General features: G+C 34.0%; 2 protein-coding genes across 2 annotated transcripts; both read left to right on the top strand.

Annotated features, from left to right (window-relative positions):
* The first annotated feature begins 2,806 nt into the window (after positions 1-2,806).
* LOC134240282 (cytoplasmic dynein 2 intermediate chain 2-like) lies at positions 2,807-12,230 on the top strand. Its single transcript, XM_062722385.1, has 12 exons — positions 2,807-2,916; positions 3,083-3,167; positions 4,885-5,023; positions 5,275-5,354; positions 5,500-5,552; positions 5,669-5,850; positions 6,202-6,344; positions 6,788-6,867; positions 7,081-7,265; positions 9,999-10,156; positions 10,410-10,630; positions 12,008-12,230. The coding sequence occupies exons 1-12, from the start codon at positions 2,858-2,860 to the stop codon at positions 12,138-12,140; spliced, it is 1,518 nt and encodes a 505-aa protein (XP_062578369.1). The 5' UTR covers positions 2,807-2,857; the 3' UTR covers positions 12,141-12,230.
* Positions 12,231-14,401: 2,171 nt separating this feature from the next.
* LOC134240314 (ninjurin-1-like) lies at positions 14,402-15,433 on the top strand. Its single transcript, XM_062722419.1, has 3 exons — positions 14,402-14,566; positions 14,667-14,723; positions 14,912-15,433. The coding sequence occupies exons 1-3, from the start codon at positions 14,501-14,503 to the stop codon at positions 15,359-15,361; spliced, it is 573 nt and encodes a 190-aa protein (XP_062578403.1). The 5' UTR covers positions 14,402-14,500; the 3' UTR covers positions 15,362-15,433.
* Positions 15,434-16,046: the final 613 nt, after the last annotated feature.

Here is a 16,046-nt window from a genome sequence, read left to right as displayed (position 1 = left end):
TATTTCCGGACCGGAAGTGACGTCATCAAAAGGGAAAAAAATGAATCAAATTCAAGTAATGTTACATGAGTCCTGAAAGTTTCATGGAAATCCATCGAGCCGTTTTTGAGAAATCGCGTGCACAAAATCGGTAAGAAAAAAAAGAATAATAATAGGTAAGAAAAAAAGTGAAAAAGAAACCGAAGAATAACAAGAAGGTCTTCCGCTGAAGACGGAAGACCTTAATAATAAGAAACAGAGTAAAAACAATATGTTCCCCAACTTCGTTTGGGGAACATAATAACTATTTATCATCATATACTTAGTAGTAAATACACCGATCCTGCACGGTGCGATACGGGTGACGTTACAATACCCTATACCGGTATCAAGAACCGGTCCGAAAATCCATATCACGGATCGGACCGGCGGGCAGAAAATCCATAACAAACCGGAAGTAACGCTTGTATAAAGTTCTTAATGTACTTAATTTTTTTTAAATATATGTAAAATAATTCTTTGATAACATTCTTTTTTTTTCAATTACCTAAAATTGTTTGAACTTTCTATTTAATTTTAAAGAAAAAGATCATAAACATGCACGAAATATTCTTCTATGATTTTATGTGAATTCGCATATTAAGTATCTTAAATATATGATAAATAGAATACTACATACTAAAATCCATATCATATGTCATATCAGCCCTCAGGCCCCATATCAACTCTCGGGCTGATATGGGGCCACTCGGGCTGATATGACGCCATTCGGGCTGATATTACATATGATATGGATTTTAGTATGTAGTATTCTCTATATAGCTTAGGAGGTTTAAAAGTCTTCAAGATAATTTTTTTTTCAGATTTGTCAGCTGGACGATCAATGTAAAGTGAACATATAGCTTCAACCACCATGAATTGGAGAGAAAAAAAATCTATAAAGAAGATAATATACTTATCTGAAAAAATACGATATATTGTTTCCGGGAGATATAATTTTAATGTCTTAATTCGTAGATCAGTTTACCGGGGCGTAGCAACGGGGGAGGGGGGACCAGGGGGGCCTGCCCCCCCCCCCCCCCCCACTTTTTTTGCCAACAATACTTTTACTATTGAAAATGTTCATTGAAAGGCTGGTTGCCCCCGCCCCCACTTTATACTAAAGTAAAATAATATGAAGGAAATATAGTATTGTAAGCTTAAAAATGGATATTGAAAAGAATTGGTATTGAAAAAAGTTTGCCTTTTTTTTTTTTTTTTTATTTTGGTTGTCAGCTTTTTCAGATAAGTAAAGAAAAAATTTCAGTGGCTGCCCCCCCCCCCCCCCCCCTCACTTTCAAACTCGATGCTACGTGCCTGGTTTAAGATGTATCACTAAACCATCCATTCCTGAAAACCACTGTACAGTATATATATGCAATGTCTCATTAAAAATATTAATGAAATATCAATAAAGCAATGCCTATTCATTTCGTTTCTTTTTTCATAAAAGAGTATTTTTCTTTCAAAATCTCTCTCTCTCTCTCTCTCTCTCTCTCTCTCTCTCTTACCACACCACCTTTTTTATCGGGAAAAATAACCTTTTATTGTGTTCTGTCTTGGCCCCGTGCAGGGACAATGTTTTTGACGATTTCTTTGGACAATTTTCATACAGGCTTAATCTCTTTCACATATATACTTATGCCATTTGCATAGAAAAGTCCCCCCTCCCTTCCACCCCGCGCATAAACAAATAAGAATTCTTTGTGGCATCATCGCTTTAAAGATTATTTGAGAGTAAAAATTTTAAAGTCTTCAGAAAAAGACAACACTCGCAGTATAGATTTAAATTGCGAACAAAAAGTTAAACACAAAATTTAATCCCCTGCTTCGACTTAGCTATCATATTTGCAAACAATAGAATAATCGGTCCTGTATTGATTTAAGAGAAAAGTTGGAAATTGTGTGAAGTTTGCAAGTTGCCAGTAACATCTAGAAACTTTAGTGATTAAAAGTCTCATTATTTAACATTGTGGATTACATAATCAATTATAATTTTCCGATATACTTGCTCTGGAACCACTGTCAACCTAGGGCTAATAAATTATTAAATTGCTTACACTCGAACCTGCACGAGTACTTTGAAAGAACCGTTATGTATACTACACGTAATATTACATTGCCGTTATGATATTCTTTGAAAAATAGATCATTTTTTAAACGAAATGAATTCATAATATAAATTATCTGTTTTAATTAAACTTAGAAGGGGATGCAAACTGCACTGAGGTTGCAGCCATTTGCCACTCCCCACCCACCCACCCCCCCTCCCCATCCCACCCCTCCAATTTACACGTAGAATTGAAAAAGTTTTTTTTCATTTTAAAACTCTTTTTAAATTTTTTTTTATTGGTCTCTCTTAAAACTACTCTTTGCTGGGCAACAAAACTTTTGAATCGCAAATTAAAATTGCTATAACCTTTTTAGAACACACGAATTTCAAATTGTTTCTGAAGATGCGAGAGATATATGGAAAGAGAAAGAGAGTATAAGACTGTCTTCTATTAGCTGCAGATCTGTAGCGTTATGGTTTTATATATTTTGTCTTTTTCTATAAACATGTACATTTTATTTACAGTGTATTTCCACTTCAAATACAAATTACATGCATTGACAAATGTTGTTACCGTACAAAATGACCCTTAATTTACAACAAATTGTCTTTCTGATGTTTGGTCCTTAGACAAATTCTCACTTATTGACTTGTGCTGTGTTTTCATGACCAATACGTACGTTTCTTGCTATTTTGCTCGGGATCGAGATTTCGTAAAATTTTAATTCAACATTCCGGTGATGGTGGCTAACGTAAACAAAACTTAAAATTATAAATCATTTAAATATGTTTACTGATATAGCACTCGAAGCAGTAACATTTAAATCAAACTGGAAGAAAGAAAGGTAAACTGATGCTGAATTCATTTATTTCTTCTTGTGTGCTTAAAGTGAATGTTAACCTAAAGTATTTTGAAATCTATTCTATAGCCAGGGACCTATATACTATATATAGGTCCCTGTCTATAGCCTAATCATTCCCTGTCTGAGTGTCTCCATAATTTTTCTGCAGATCGTTGGCCAGTAGTGGATGTCAGACTGCTGATCTTGTGTATGAAGAAGTGGCATGTCAATCAGTAAAATACAAAACTGTGAAGGTTGGTGTAGATTTTGTTCTTTTTGAAATATACAGGCTAGGCCTACATGTACTACAGCCTGACAGCTCTACAATGCTGTGTTTTGAGCAGTGCGTGTTGAGGTATGACCTGCTAAGAACTAGTTAGTCAACACTGTTTGATAGTCTAATTTTTTTTTTTCAAGTGAGACCTTAAAATTAATCTAAATATAAATATCAGTGAAACTTCCTTCGAAGAAAATAGTTTAACCTCACTGTAATTACAGGAGCAACTCCTGTAAAATTATGTAGAATAATAGAATTCTCATTTCTAACTACAGAAATGTAGCTCTCCGAAAAAAAAAAATATATTGACAGACCAGAGAGCTACAGTGCCACCCATTGAAAAAACTGAATATTTATTGCACACAACAAGTTGCGCTTCAAGGTTCTGGATTAATTAGTCTTCCAAATTCTTACCTCAATTGCAAAAATCTAGATTTAAACAAATTCCTTACTCCTTTATCAAGTAATCTAATAGTTAACATCTGCATGAAGTGCTGCACATTGGACCGAATTATCATACAAACCAAAATGGCAGTATAAATATACGAAATTTTCATTGATCTCAATTTCAGGGCCAGGAGGGATAATATCAACAACAATTATATGAAATGTTTGGGTGTGGAAATATTGAAAGAATATGTTAGGAACACAAGGTTATTAATATTTTGAGATGACAGTTTTAAAAACATGGAGAAATAAATAGAGGAACAGCACACTTATATGTGTGCAATAAATATACAGTTTTATAAAATGGATAGCACTGTAGCTCTCTGGCCTCTCTGAGTATCAATATATATTTTGGAGAGCCACAGCTCTGCAGCTGATTTTTAACATAATTACATTGTATAAAACCATGTTTCGGGGGCTTGTGCTCCCAGGGTATAATTATTATTGTACCCCCCGCTTGAAAAGTGGGAGGGTATACTGTAATCGGTATGTCCGTCCATCTGTACGTCCGTCTAGCTGTATGTCCGTCCGTCCATCTGTCTGTTATGCTTTAGGGTACCCATCTCTTATCCGAAACTCCTCCTATACCAATGATTGAGATTTAATGAAACTTTCACAGAATCTTTATTACATTTTGCCATTGTGCACCTCCTATTTTACTTTTTGATCCGACACATATTTTGGGTTTCCCGGCCACAGCAAAACATGGACTTTGTTATCAGTTATAACTATATGGGAGGCAGGGGGTATCATTTAGTGAGCTCATTGCTCACAATACCTCTAGTTAATTTTAAAATCATGTACATCATACTTAAACTTTAGTGTCATGTATATGGTTTTAAATAAATAAATATTGCTCATCTGGAGCAAGCCTCTGTGCTTAGGACGGACCATCACCATACTGTTACCCCACCCCACCCCATCAAAAAATTATCTTGTTTAACTAGAGGTACTGTGAGCAATGAGCTCACTAAATGATACCCCCGCCTCCCATAATGTCCAGGTGTTGCTATATATTGTTTTACGGTAATGTGTAAAGAGGAATAACTCGTCCTATCAAACGTTATCCAGAAGCTTCTACATGTGACATCATAGGTAAAAATATAATTGCAATGTCCATGTTTTGCTATGGGAAACTTAAAATATGTGTCAAATAAAAAAGTTAAATTAAATTAAATTAATTTTAGTTAAATTAAATTGAAGTTTATTTCAGGTTTGTCAGTAACCTGTTAAGTGTTTATTTTTAGACCCAGACTGAGGATGACAGTGATAAGTTTACAGGCTTTGCAAAGGATGATTCTGGAAGACTGGCAGAATTTTTGCAGCGAGTCGAACCTGTTATGCGTAAACAGCTAGAAATGAACTTAAAAAGCCATGCCTTTGATGGTAAGCATTTTTTTGAGACAATTGCTTTGCACACTTTTTTCCTCCAATTTAATGAAGTGATTATTTACTCTTTAGTACTTAGTAAAACTACTTACATTCTGGAATGAATAAACTTTATTGCTTAAATTATTAGCAATACATACATATATCATATATTAATTTTTAATTTATAGTAGACAAGTTTTGAGGGAATTAAAAATGATGCAAGACTGTGCTATGTTTATTGTAAGCTTTGCATGTTTTACTGTTAGATTATGAGGTGTCTTGGGATGAAGGATCATCCACAATGTCAACTATCCACAAGCTCACCAATGCCGCACACGAGGGACAGGTAACCAATAAGGACATCAATGAAAATTTATTTTATATTTATATGTATTACAAATATGAATTTTTGAAATACTGAAAATATATATACTGTCAGTTTGATATGTTTAAATGTAATGGATGAATTAATGAACATTTATATTTACTAGTTTCAGATTACAGGCTTGTCTTGGAACTCAACAGGGGCAGTAATAGCGGCTTCGTATCCTTTACGTTTTTTCTAAAATATTGATTATGTTTTATCTTAATTTTGACAAAACTTAAGAATTGGACCATTTATATTTTGAGTGTTTACCTCGTGTCCTTAACAAGGTAAAGCTATGGGAGATTTGATCATGAAGACTGGTGTACTCATAAAACATCTCTCTGCACGTGGAATTTAGAACGACGCAATCTTGATGAAAACAAACCAGACACAACTCTTGAGGTATCGAGTTGTTTGATGTGTACAGCATTCCACCCCACAAACCCAGCCCTGATAGCTGGAGGAACTTATAATGGTGAGATTAAAGAAACATGCACCAAAATAAATAATTGATATAGACTGATCTTTACATTGAATTGTACATTTTTTAAAGATTTTAATGATTTGGTTTCTGGATAGAAATGTTTACACATGTTATACCTGCATGTCTATCCTCTTTACTCACAATGAAGCATAAGATAAACACAAAACATTGACACTCAGCTCTCGTCATGGCTTTAGTTTCTGCCTCTCCCCAAGTCATGTGAAGATCGACTTATTGAACTTTTTATCTTTTCATTCTAAGGAAATGTCCTAGCCATCTAAATTTCCTTTGTCATTTTCAGTAGATTCACAATCAATATACTCCGATTTACCTATGTTTTAGGTGTTGTGATTGTGTGGGACTTGAGTCGTGATGATGACATGGTGTTGACGTCTTCAGGACTTGGTGATGACTCGCACAGGGAACCAGTTTCTAAGGTCATATGGGCATCAGACACATCATCACTTAAAAAGAACAAATACTTGGTAAGGCCAGACATGTCTAGTACATGTATTTACTATTGAAAGTAAAGATACTTACATGTTCCATGCCATGTAAAGCCTTTGTTATTGATGAATCAGATGTTTGTAAAAACAATGCATCTTGCATTTTACAAGACAGCTAATAATTAAAGCCCAAATCATTCAATTTTTGCAGACTCTAAGACTTAGAATTTAAAAAAAACATTGTTAATACATGCTTCATGAGAAAAAAAAAAGTATGTTGTAGATCTAGTTGAAGTCACATTGACCTTATTTTGAAATTTCATGGCTATTCTGATACATAAAATGTAGTGTCATGACAAAATTGTCATGAACCCTAATTGTTGAAATGTGATTTGGAAAAGGTGTGTTTTGATACAATTTTCAAGTATTGAAGCAGACCAAATGCATGTATCAAACATTCAAGGTTCAATGTCTTTAAATAGCTTGTCAGTGTAAGCAGTGATGGTAAAATGCTCGTTTGGAAAATGGACAGGAAGACAAAGCAGATAGAACTGCATGATGGGTAAGATTTTTATGATACAGTATCAATTGAAATAGGAGTTAGAATATGCCATATGGTATGCACATTTGATACTTTATGCTGTCTTGAATCATGTGGCTTAGATTTGAAATAACTATAGATATTATGTTTCAACATGCATGACAAGAGACTACAAAACAGAGATAGGGAAATGTATATTTTAATGTTCTTAGAGCAGTGTTTTGCATGTTGTAGTTTTGTTTTGATGAACATGAATCTCCCCACACAATTACGTAAATCCCGAAGCATGCGAAGCGACAAGGAGGTGGGCGTGACCTGTATCTCGTACAATGCCGAGAACAAGGAGAGTTTTGTGATTGGCTCGGAGCCCGGGGCAGTGTTTAAATGTTCCATGTCAGCACGTGGAGAACCAGCAGGGAGTATGTACATTTACTTTTTTTAAAAACTTTTTTTTCCCTTCCTTTCCCTCTTACTCTGGCTTGTAAGTAATTGAGAATATGTTTTTACTTTATCAAGTTACATTAGTATTCTTCCTTTCGAGCTGATCTTTATTTTTTTAGCTCACCTGAGCCGAAGGCTCAAGTGAGCTTTTCTGATCAAAATTTGTCCGTTGTCTGTCGTCGTTGTAGTCGTTGTTGTCGGCGTTGTTGTCGTCGTAAACTTTTCACATTTTCATCTTCTCCTCAAGAACCACTGGGCCAATTTCAACCAAACTTGCCACAAACTATCCTTAGGTGAAGGGCATTCAAATTTGTTCTAATGAAGGGCCATGCCCTCTACCAAGGGGAGATAATCATGAATTAATGAAAAATTAATGGCATCTTTTAAAAATCTTCTTCTCAAAAACCACTGGGCCTGGAAAGATGAAACTCATGTGGAAGCATCCTCAGATAGTGTAAATTCAAGTTTGTTCAAATCATGACCCCTGGGGGTAGGGTGGGGCCACAATGGCCAATCAAAGTTTTACATAGGAATATATAGTGAAAATCTTTAAAAATCTTTTTCTCAAGAACCACTGGGGGAAAGATGAAACTCATGTGAAAGCATCCTCAGGTAGTGTAGATTCAAGTTTGCTCAAATCATGACCCCCGGGGGTAGGGTGGGGCCACAATGGCCGATCAAAGTTTAACATAGGAATATATAGGGAAAATCTTTAAAAATCTTCTTCTCAAGAACCACTGGGCCAGGAAAGATGAAACTCATGTGGAAGCATCCTCAGGTAGTGTAGATTCAAGTTTGTTCAAATCATGACCCCCGGGGGTAGGGTGGGGCCACAGTGGCCGATCAAAGTTTTACATTGGAATGTATAGGGAAAATCTTTAAAAATCTTCTTCTCAAGAACCACTGGGCCAGGAAAGATGAAACTCATGTGGAAGCATCCTCAGGTAGTGTAGATTCAAGTTTGTTCAAATCATGACCCCCGGGGGTAGGGTGGGGCCACAATGGCCAATCAAAGTTTTACATAGGAATATATAGGAAAAATCTTTAAAAATCTTCTTCTCAAGAAACATTGGGCCAGGAAAGATGAAACTCATGTGAAATCATCCTCAAGGTAGTGTAGATTCAAGCTTGATCAAGTCATGACCCCCAGGGGTAGGATGGGGCCAAAATTGCAGATCAAAGTTTTACATAGGACTAGATAGGGAAATCTTTAAAAATGGTCTTCTCAAGTACTTCAAAGCCATCATTAGTGATATTTATAAGGAATCATTCTCAGGTAGTTTAGATTATAGTTTGTTCAAATTATATTCCCCAGGGATAGAGTGGGGTCACAATGGGAGATCCAAGTTTTACACTAAAATACATATTTAAAAAACTTTTTCTTATATAGAAGCATTTTCGGGTAGTGTAGAATTAAGTTTGTTCAAATCCTGATTTAAATTCATTCAAATCATGGCCCTTTGGGGTAGTGAGGGAAACAATGGGAAATTAAATTCAAATTTTTATGAAGTTATATATATAGGAAGGAAATGTTTTAAAAAAAATCTTTTTGTCAAGAACAGCAAAGTAATATGCTGTATTAATATGAAGGTATTCTCAAGTAGTATTAAATTCAAGCCCCCCTCCCCCCCTTCAGTAAACTTTTCAGTTCTGATCTCATTTGTGCTTTTTCCTAGCTGATTTGCTCAGGTGAGCGATGTGGCCCCTGGGCCTCTTGTTTAGAATATTTTGGTTTTTCTGTTTATTGTGTTTGAAGTGTTAATAGTAATGAAATAAATTAAGGGGACGGTACATGGAGTAGTGTTTACTAGGAAATGTTTTACAGAGTTGTCTAATCTTTAGGTGGCAGTGAAACATACCGAATCAGGGATGGTAAGACTGCAGTGTTCACACAAACATGTATCTATTCGTATTAGTGATACAATTATAATATATTTACATGTGAGTGATTGCCTTAAATATAGTGTTTTTTGTTTATGTAATGAAATATTTATGTATATAGTTGTCCTAACTATATACATAAAAATTATAAAAAAAATTCAGTTTTCTTTAAATAATCAATGTACATTTGGGACATGAAATATCAGTATTTCATTTTTTTTTTTTTTTTTTTTACATGTTTTCATTTACCAGTAGAAGAGTATACATAAAAAAAATCCTAGATTGAAAGGGAAAAATGTTCTGAAGTTAAAATTGTATTCTATTGTATGAGCTACTAAATTTCACATACATGTACATGTGTGCGCATTTATAAATACATCTATTTCAAAATATCTTTGAATATGGTAGAAAATAATTAAAATATGTTTTTTGCTTGGAGATGGAAGTTTTTGCTTTCAGTTGACTCATCGTAATGTTTGTATATGCATTATTAACATTTTCTGGATTTCTTGTTCTAAATATTGTAATGTATCTCTATTCATATACTACTTTTCAATAAATAAATCCTTAATAAGAAAATTGATGTTTTTATTGGAATTTATTCTGACTATCTAGATGCATTGTCATTAAAATTTTTGCTTATATGTGTATCAAATGTTGGGAATCATAATTTTTCTGTATTATAAACATGTCAGTTTTTAGTAAAATTCATGGAACCGGTCTAACATATCACATTTTAACTTTATGTCTTTTTTAAAAAACAATTTTGAGTTAAAGGGATAAGGCTCTTAAGTGTAGATCAGAGATTTTTAAACATTTTCTAATTACAGGTAATATTATATCATCTGTCCAGCTTAGATCTCCAGTGACTTTCACATACGCCTATCACTACGGACCTGTGTATTCAGCAGAGTTCTCTCCCTTCCATAGGAATGCTTTTCTAACCTGTTCCATGGACCAGACATTACGTCTGTATAATATGCTTCAGGTATTTCTCATTTAATTTTGGTTTATCTATGATAGTCTTTTTTTCCTATTTTCATGTACACGAAATGTTTGGAGCCCTACTTTTAGTTTAACATATGGTATAGCTAGCTTTGTTGTTGTAGTTTGTTGACTGATTATTGTTTCTATGACATTTTTGTTTAATTTTGTCTTTCATTGCCTGCATTGATGAATTTTTATCCCACATATTAAATTTTAAGAGCTTATTTTAAATTTCAAAATCTTACATGATACAGAAACAGCCAATAATGACCATTGAACCAGGGGAGGGGGTGATTTATTCCGTGAAGTGGTCATTCAGTCGTCCAGCCCTGTTTGCGGCCACTACAGACACTGGTCTGTTACTACTGTATGACCTGAACCAGAATCAACCAGTCCCTGTGTATAAGCTGGAGGCTGGCGGGCAGATAGGGAACATTAAGGCACCTGTACTTACCTGTCAGTTCAACCCTCATCAGTAAGTAGACACATGTTTATATGTACTCACTATATATGAATACTTAGACATTTATTAACATCACTGCCACAGTGGAACAGGACTGGGCAAATTAAAGGCAACACTTTTCACAGAAAAATATGTAAGAAAATCCTTTAAAAATTATCTTCTCAAAGAGGCATGGCATGTTGTCAATCATATTGGTATGCACAAGCATTCCACAGGTAAAAGAGTTAAAAGATTGCTGAAGGCATAACCACAATGGATGGCAAGTTTTTATATGGATATAGATTGAGATTTGCAAGAAGAAGAAGGTTGTACATGTTATTTGTAGAATAAGCAACAGTACACTGTAAATTAGAATTACTGAGAAAATGAGCTTCATTTGATGGCAATAATAAAAGGTTTCATTAATGAACATGTACAGATATAAAAAACAAGAATTTTTATGAAACACTGATACGACAAGATGTCAGCTCTAGGTGAAGGTTAAAGTCTCTCAATTAAAAGTCAAACTCAAGGTAAAGAGATCAGAGTGTTGTTAGTCAAAGAAAGGACTTGTCTCAATTAACAATTAATATACATCTGTACCTAATAAATATGAAAGATGAAGCACCAACCATTCAATAGTTATGACCAAGGTTATTTTTTTAAATATGAGTCAAACTTCAAGGTGAAGGTAAAAGGGTAAAAATTGTTAGTATCCAGGGAATGGTCATGTCTTAAGAAATACACATGTGAGACTATAAAGCCCAAGCTCCAACCATTCAAAAGTTAGGGCTAAGGTTTAAGTTTTTCAGAAGGATGTACGTGTAAAACTCTATTGTAATGGTAAAAATTCTTGGTGACCCAAGAAAGGCCCTGTCATAGGCAATTAACCTGTGAAATATGAAGGCCCTAGTACCAGCTGTTCAAAAGTTATGGTCGAGATCAAAGATAATAAAAGTGGGTCAAACTGAAAGGTCAAGATCAAAAAATTAAAATCATTTATATCCATGTCTTGTCTCAATGTGAATATATATGTGAAGTATGAGAGCCTTTGCAATAGCTATTCAAAAAGCATGGGCAAGGTTAAAGTTTGGTAATATTTTGCAAAAGTGAGTCAAACTCTGATGTCATGGTCAAGAGGTCAAATACACTGGTACCCAAAAAAGGCCTTGACACAAGAAATACATACATGTATTTGGGATAAGCAATAGCTTCAACCAATCAAATGTTATGAGCAAGGTTACAGTTTTTGTGGACAAACAGACAGACAGCTAGATGAATGAACAAACAAGACAAAAACTATATAATATACCCCCAAATCTTTGATTACAAGGGCTTAAAAATAAACACAAAGATTAAAATTATCTCATTTTTTTTAACTTCATTAAGAAATTGTTTTGTTTTTTTCAGACACAATTTGATTGCTACAGGAGATTCCACAGGATGTATACAAATTTTCCGGATCAGTGATAATTTGAAGACACCTGTATCACGTGATTTGGAGGTTTTAAGTGACTTGGTTGATATAACTTCGGAATCTTAACTTCTATGAATTTAGGAGACTGTGATATATGTACCTACAAATTATCCTATAGCTAAATTGTCAATAAAATCCGTCCAATACAAAGATTTATTTCATAATCTTTTGTCATTCTTATATAATATATAACCAGTAGTTTATGATTACTGAAAATTTTCACTCCAAGGAAACTATGGCTGACCAAAGTGCAGATGCGGTTGACCATGGTTTTGGAGGGATGATCATTTTTAACTTTAGTCTCAATTACATGCAGTATTCATAATTCTGTATCATAATGTATATATAAGTGGACTTTGAATTCATTTCTGCACACTCAAAATTTTTGGATATACGTGTACATGTACAATGTATCATCCTTAATCAAGTATTTTTCCCGTACAAATCTGTATGAGAAATGTCTAACGTTTCTAATGTTTTACTGAGCGGTAAAAAAATCGATGTTTGACCGCTGAGTGAGATCTTGGACCGCTTACGTCACACAATAGGCGGATCTATATATCATTTGTATTTGATGGCGTTCGACGGTGACGGAATTTTCTAAGTTTAACTTTAGAATACATCACAGAAGACAGTGCAAGATACACGCATGTCAAAAAATAATAAAAGGTATAACAAAACATTTATTGACTGTGTTCTTGGACAAAATGTGTTTTGTCGACCCTCTATCAAAGCTGTTTGGTTCTTGGGTCTTACAAAACGCATGTTGTCCTCGAACTTAGTCAATAAATGTATAATGTTGACTGCTGCTAAGTTATGGAGGGCGTGGATTTATCATTCTGAGGACAATAGTGTTTTCTAAACAAAGAGTCCCCACCGAATCAGATTAAATTAATTTACAATTTAATGAAATAATTTATAATACTGAAAATTATCCGTATACAAAAGTGCATGTATGAGTGATAAATAACCATAAATCTCCAACTATCTGCATTACCTCAATGTATCCTCAAGTGTTGTGTATTACTTTGATAGTAGTCACATGCACAGGAAAAGGAGATAATGTAATATCATAAGTAGGCGATTTTTTGGAAGGCAGTATTCATATCTAACTCGAGCACTTTCGAAACGAAAGTTTGAATTTCTATAAAACCAATTGAATCACGTGATCTGATATTGCGGGTTTAAGCGATGGATATGTTTGTTTTCTAAAGCAATTAATAATGAGTTTCATTTACAAAACACTTCAAATGTGAAAGTCAGTATTTTTTCTACTTTAACAAATAAACTACTATTTTGACCCCGACTGTAACTGTGGTTTTTCACCTGATGAACAATATTCCGTTGCTATTGTTGATTGGTAAACCTAACCGTAATTTCCTTCATATGATATTGCGTGTTACTTACTCGAAGTAGTTAGAGTTTAAAAAAATAAAGTAGAAGAGTTTGGGATTTCTACTCTATTTTAAATATTCTTGTATTCAAGATATCAGTTTAAAATATCAAAGTTCAACTCTATGTATCAGGCTGTTTTTATGCGTCTCTAAAACAGAATGTGGAGGTCACACCTCCCTTTCCAAGCATTCAGAATTTAGTTCTTTGTGTGGTCTTGTAAGTATCATCTTGCAAAAGCACAATCCTAGTTAGGATTCTGAAGTTAGGGGCGGGATGATACCAAACGATATATTCAACCCACTGTAGGAGACTGCTCTTCCTTATGATAAAAAGATGCAATAAGGTTTTCCTAGGTTGGATATTTTTGTTAAACTATTTTGAAATTGAAAGTTGTTGGTTTCCAAACTCATGCACCCTGTCCTCACATGCAACCCCGTCTCTGTTAGTGGAATCTTACAAAAGTCCACTAAAGATTATCCTGATAAAACTATACTACTCAAAATAATTTCACACAATACATGTCCATACAGAAAAAGTTATTGTATTTTTTCATGAAAACAATTTACAATTCTTACATTCAGTTGTAGGAACTTTAAAAAAAAATGCACACTTTTAAAAAACAAATCGTGGCCGTTAGTAAAAAACACGAGGCGGGAAAAATCTAAGAGGGCATTATTCATTTCATTGGTTTTCCAATTTATATATTATAATTTATGATTTCCTGACCTAAGTCAAAATCATATTTGATATAAATTCCAGATATTGAAGCATATACATGTATTTAGCATATTGTATTATATAAATGGTGCCTGTTTTGGAGGGTAACATTTGAAATTGACACCCCAAGGAAAACCATTGTCAGCGGAGGTTGACAATGTTTTCCAATTTCATATATTTTATTATACTTTATGATTTCCTGACCTAAGTCAAAATCATATTTGATATAAATTCCAGATATTGAAGCATATACATGTATTTAGCATATTGTATAACAGAATGTTCAGTAACAAAAGCAAATTAAACGAGCTGTAATGATAGATACAAGGCCAGAAGAAAGTGACGCTTTCTCAATAAACAGTGATAACAACTGTTCAAATGTAAGTAGTTTTTCAAATTGTAGTTTTATACATTATTTTCAGTTTAAAGTAAACTTGTTTATATTTTTATGCATAATTTAATATGTTTATTATTTCCTAGATGTCAGTAGACAAGAACGACAAATTAGATTTCAGAAATCCAACGTTAGTAGAAGATGTAAGTTTTCAATACCTCCACTCGCCAGTCACTCTCCAAACTGCATTACACGTTTACAATTTAATCTTAAATACTGGCAAATAATTGATTCTATTGTATAAAAAGAAATGTAATTAAAGCAAACTGAAAATATTTTTACTGAACTAATGCAACATCTTGATTTTTTAACTGAATGAAATGTATTGTAGGTTAAGGACGGAAAACAGAAGAAGTCACCTTCTAGAAATCTATTCTCAGAGAGACGGACATTTGTTCAGAATCTGTGTGATGTATCGGTGTTGGCTGCCAATGCCTCCCAGCTACGTGCCGTTATAGAAGGGGGCTCACAAAACACTTACTACTGGCCCTTAATCATCATGATTTGTCTGTCCATCCTGTCACACATCGTCTTTGGTTTTTTACTGATTCAAAGATGGAGAAAGGAAAGGGAGGCGGAGCTGGAACATAAAAAGAAATCGGATTTGGAAGGAAAATCAAATTCTGACACAAATGTCCAAGCTGTTACAGCAAAAGGTATTATTTGTCCCTGTTCGCCATGCCAGAGTGTAGAAAGGTGCGACGAGATCAGCATGAATATCATGTTTCTGATCGTCGTATTAAATGTTGCGGTGGCTGGACTTGGATTAACACCATCTTAATTAAAGCTACAAGTACAGATATGTTACTGAGATATTATATTCGTTTTATTGAATAAAAATGAGAGCATCTGGTTGAGTGTTACTGTATTCTGTTAAATATATTTTTCAATGTATTTTTATTCTGTGTTCACCTAACATTTAAACATGTCGACTTATAAAGAGGTCTTAATCTGGAAATCCCTCCACGTCATCTTATCTGTGAGTAGTTTGCCTGGTTTAAAAAAGTTGGTCGAACTTGTATTTGGAACCTATAGCTTTTTTTAAAAAAAAAAAAAAAAAAAAAACAGTTTGTACCTTCTTTTAAAAACTGGCATGTGTTATAAGTGAATTTTCAGTGAGAATTTTATTTTAACATATACCCAGTCCAGACAAGACAGATGGGGGCTTTGCAAGTATAGCCACGTAACGTGCGATAGGCTACACAATTTATTCTATCTATGTGTCAGAACTAGGCTAGATATGGTGTTTGCACTTGGCGCCCTTTTCTTGATCACTAATGTTGTCTTGGAGATACGTCTGCGAATGTTCTGATCAAAATAATTGCATATGTACATTGTGATTGTATATAATTGTATTTGTATCATTTTGTTGCATTAAGCATTTGTGTACATGATATTTTGTTTCAAATGGTTTAATTGATCAATTTTTTTTTTTAAAAGTTGAATTGCTAAAAAAAAAAAGCCTA

The sequence above is a fragment of the Saccostrea cucullata genome, unplaced genomic scaffold (assembly GCF_032062105.1).
Source record: "Saccostrea cucullata isolate Sc308-1 unplaced genomic scaffold, CSIRO_AGI_Scuc_v1 ctg43, whole genome shotgun sequence".
NCBI lineage: Eukaryota > Metazoa > Mollusca > Bivalvia > Ostreida > Ostreidae > Saccostrea > Saccostrea cuccullata.
The sequence above is the reverse complement of the archived record's forward strand: the minus strand, read 5'-3'. Positions and strand labels throughout refer to the sequence as shown.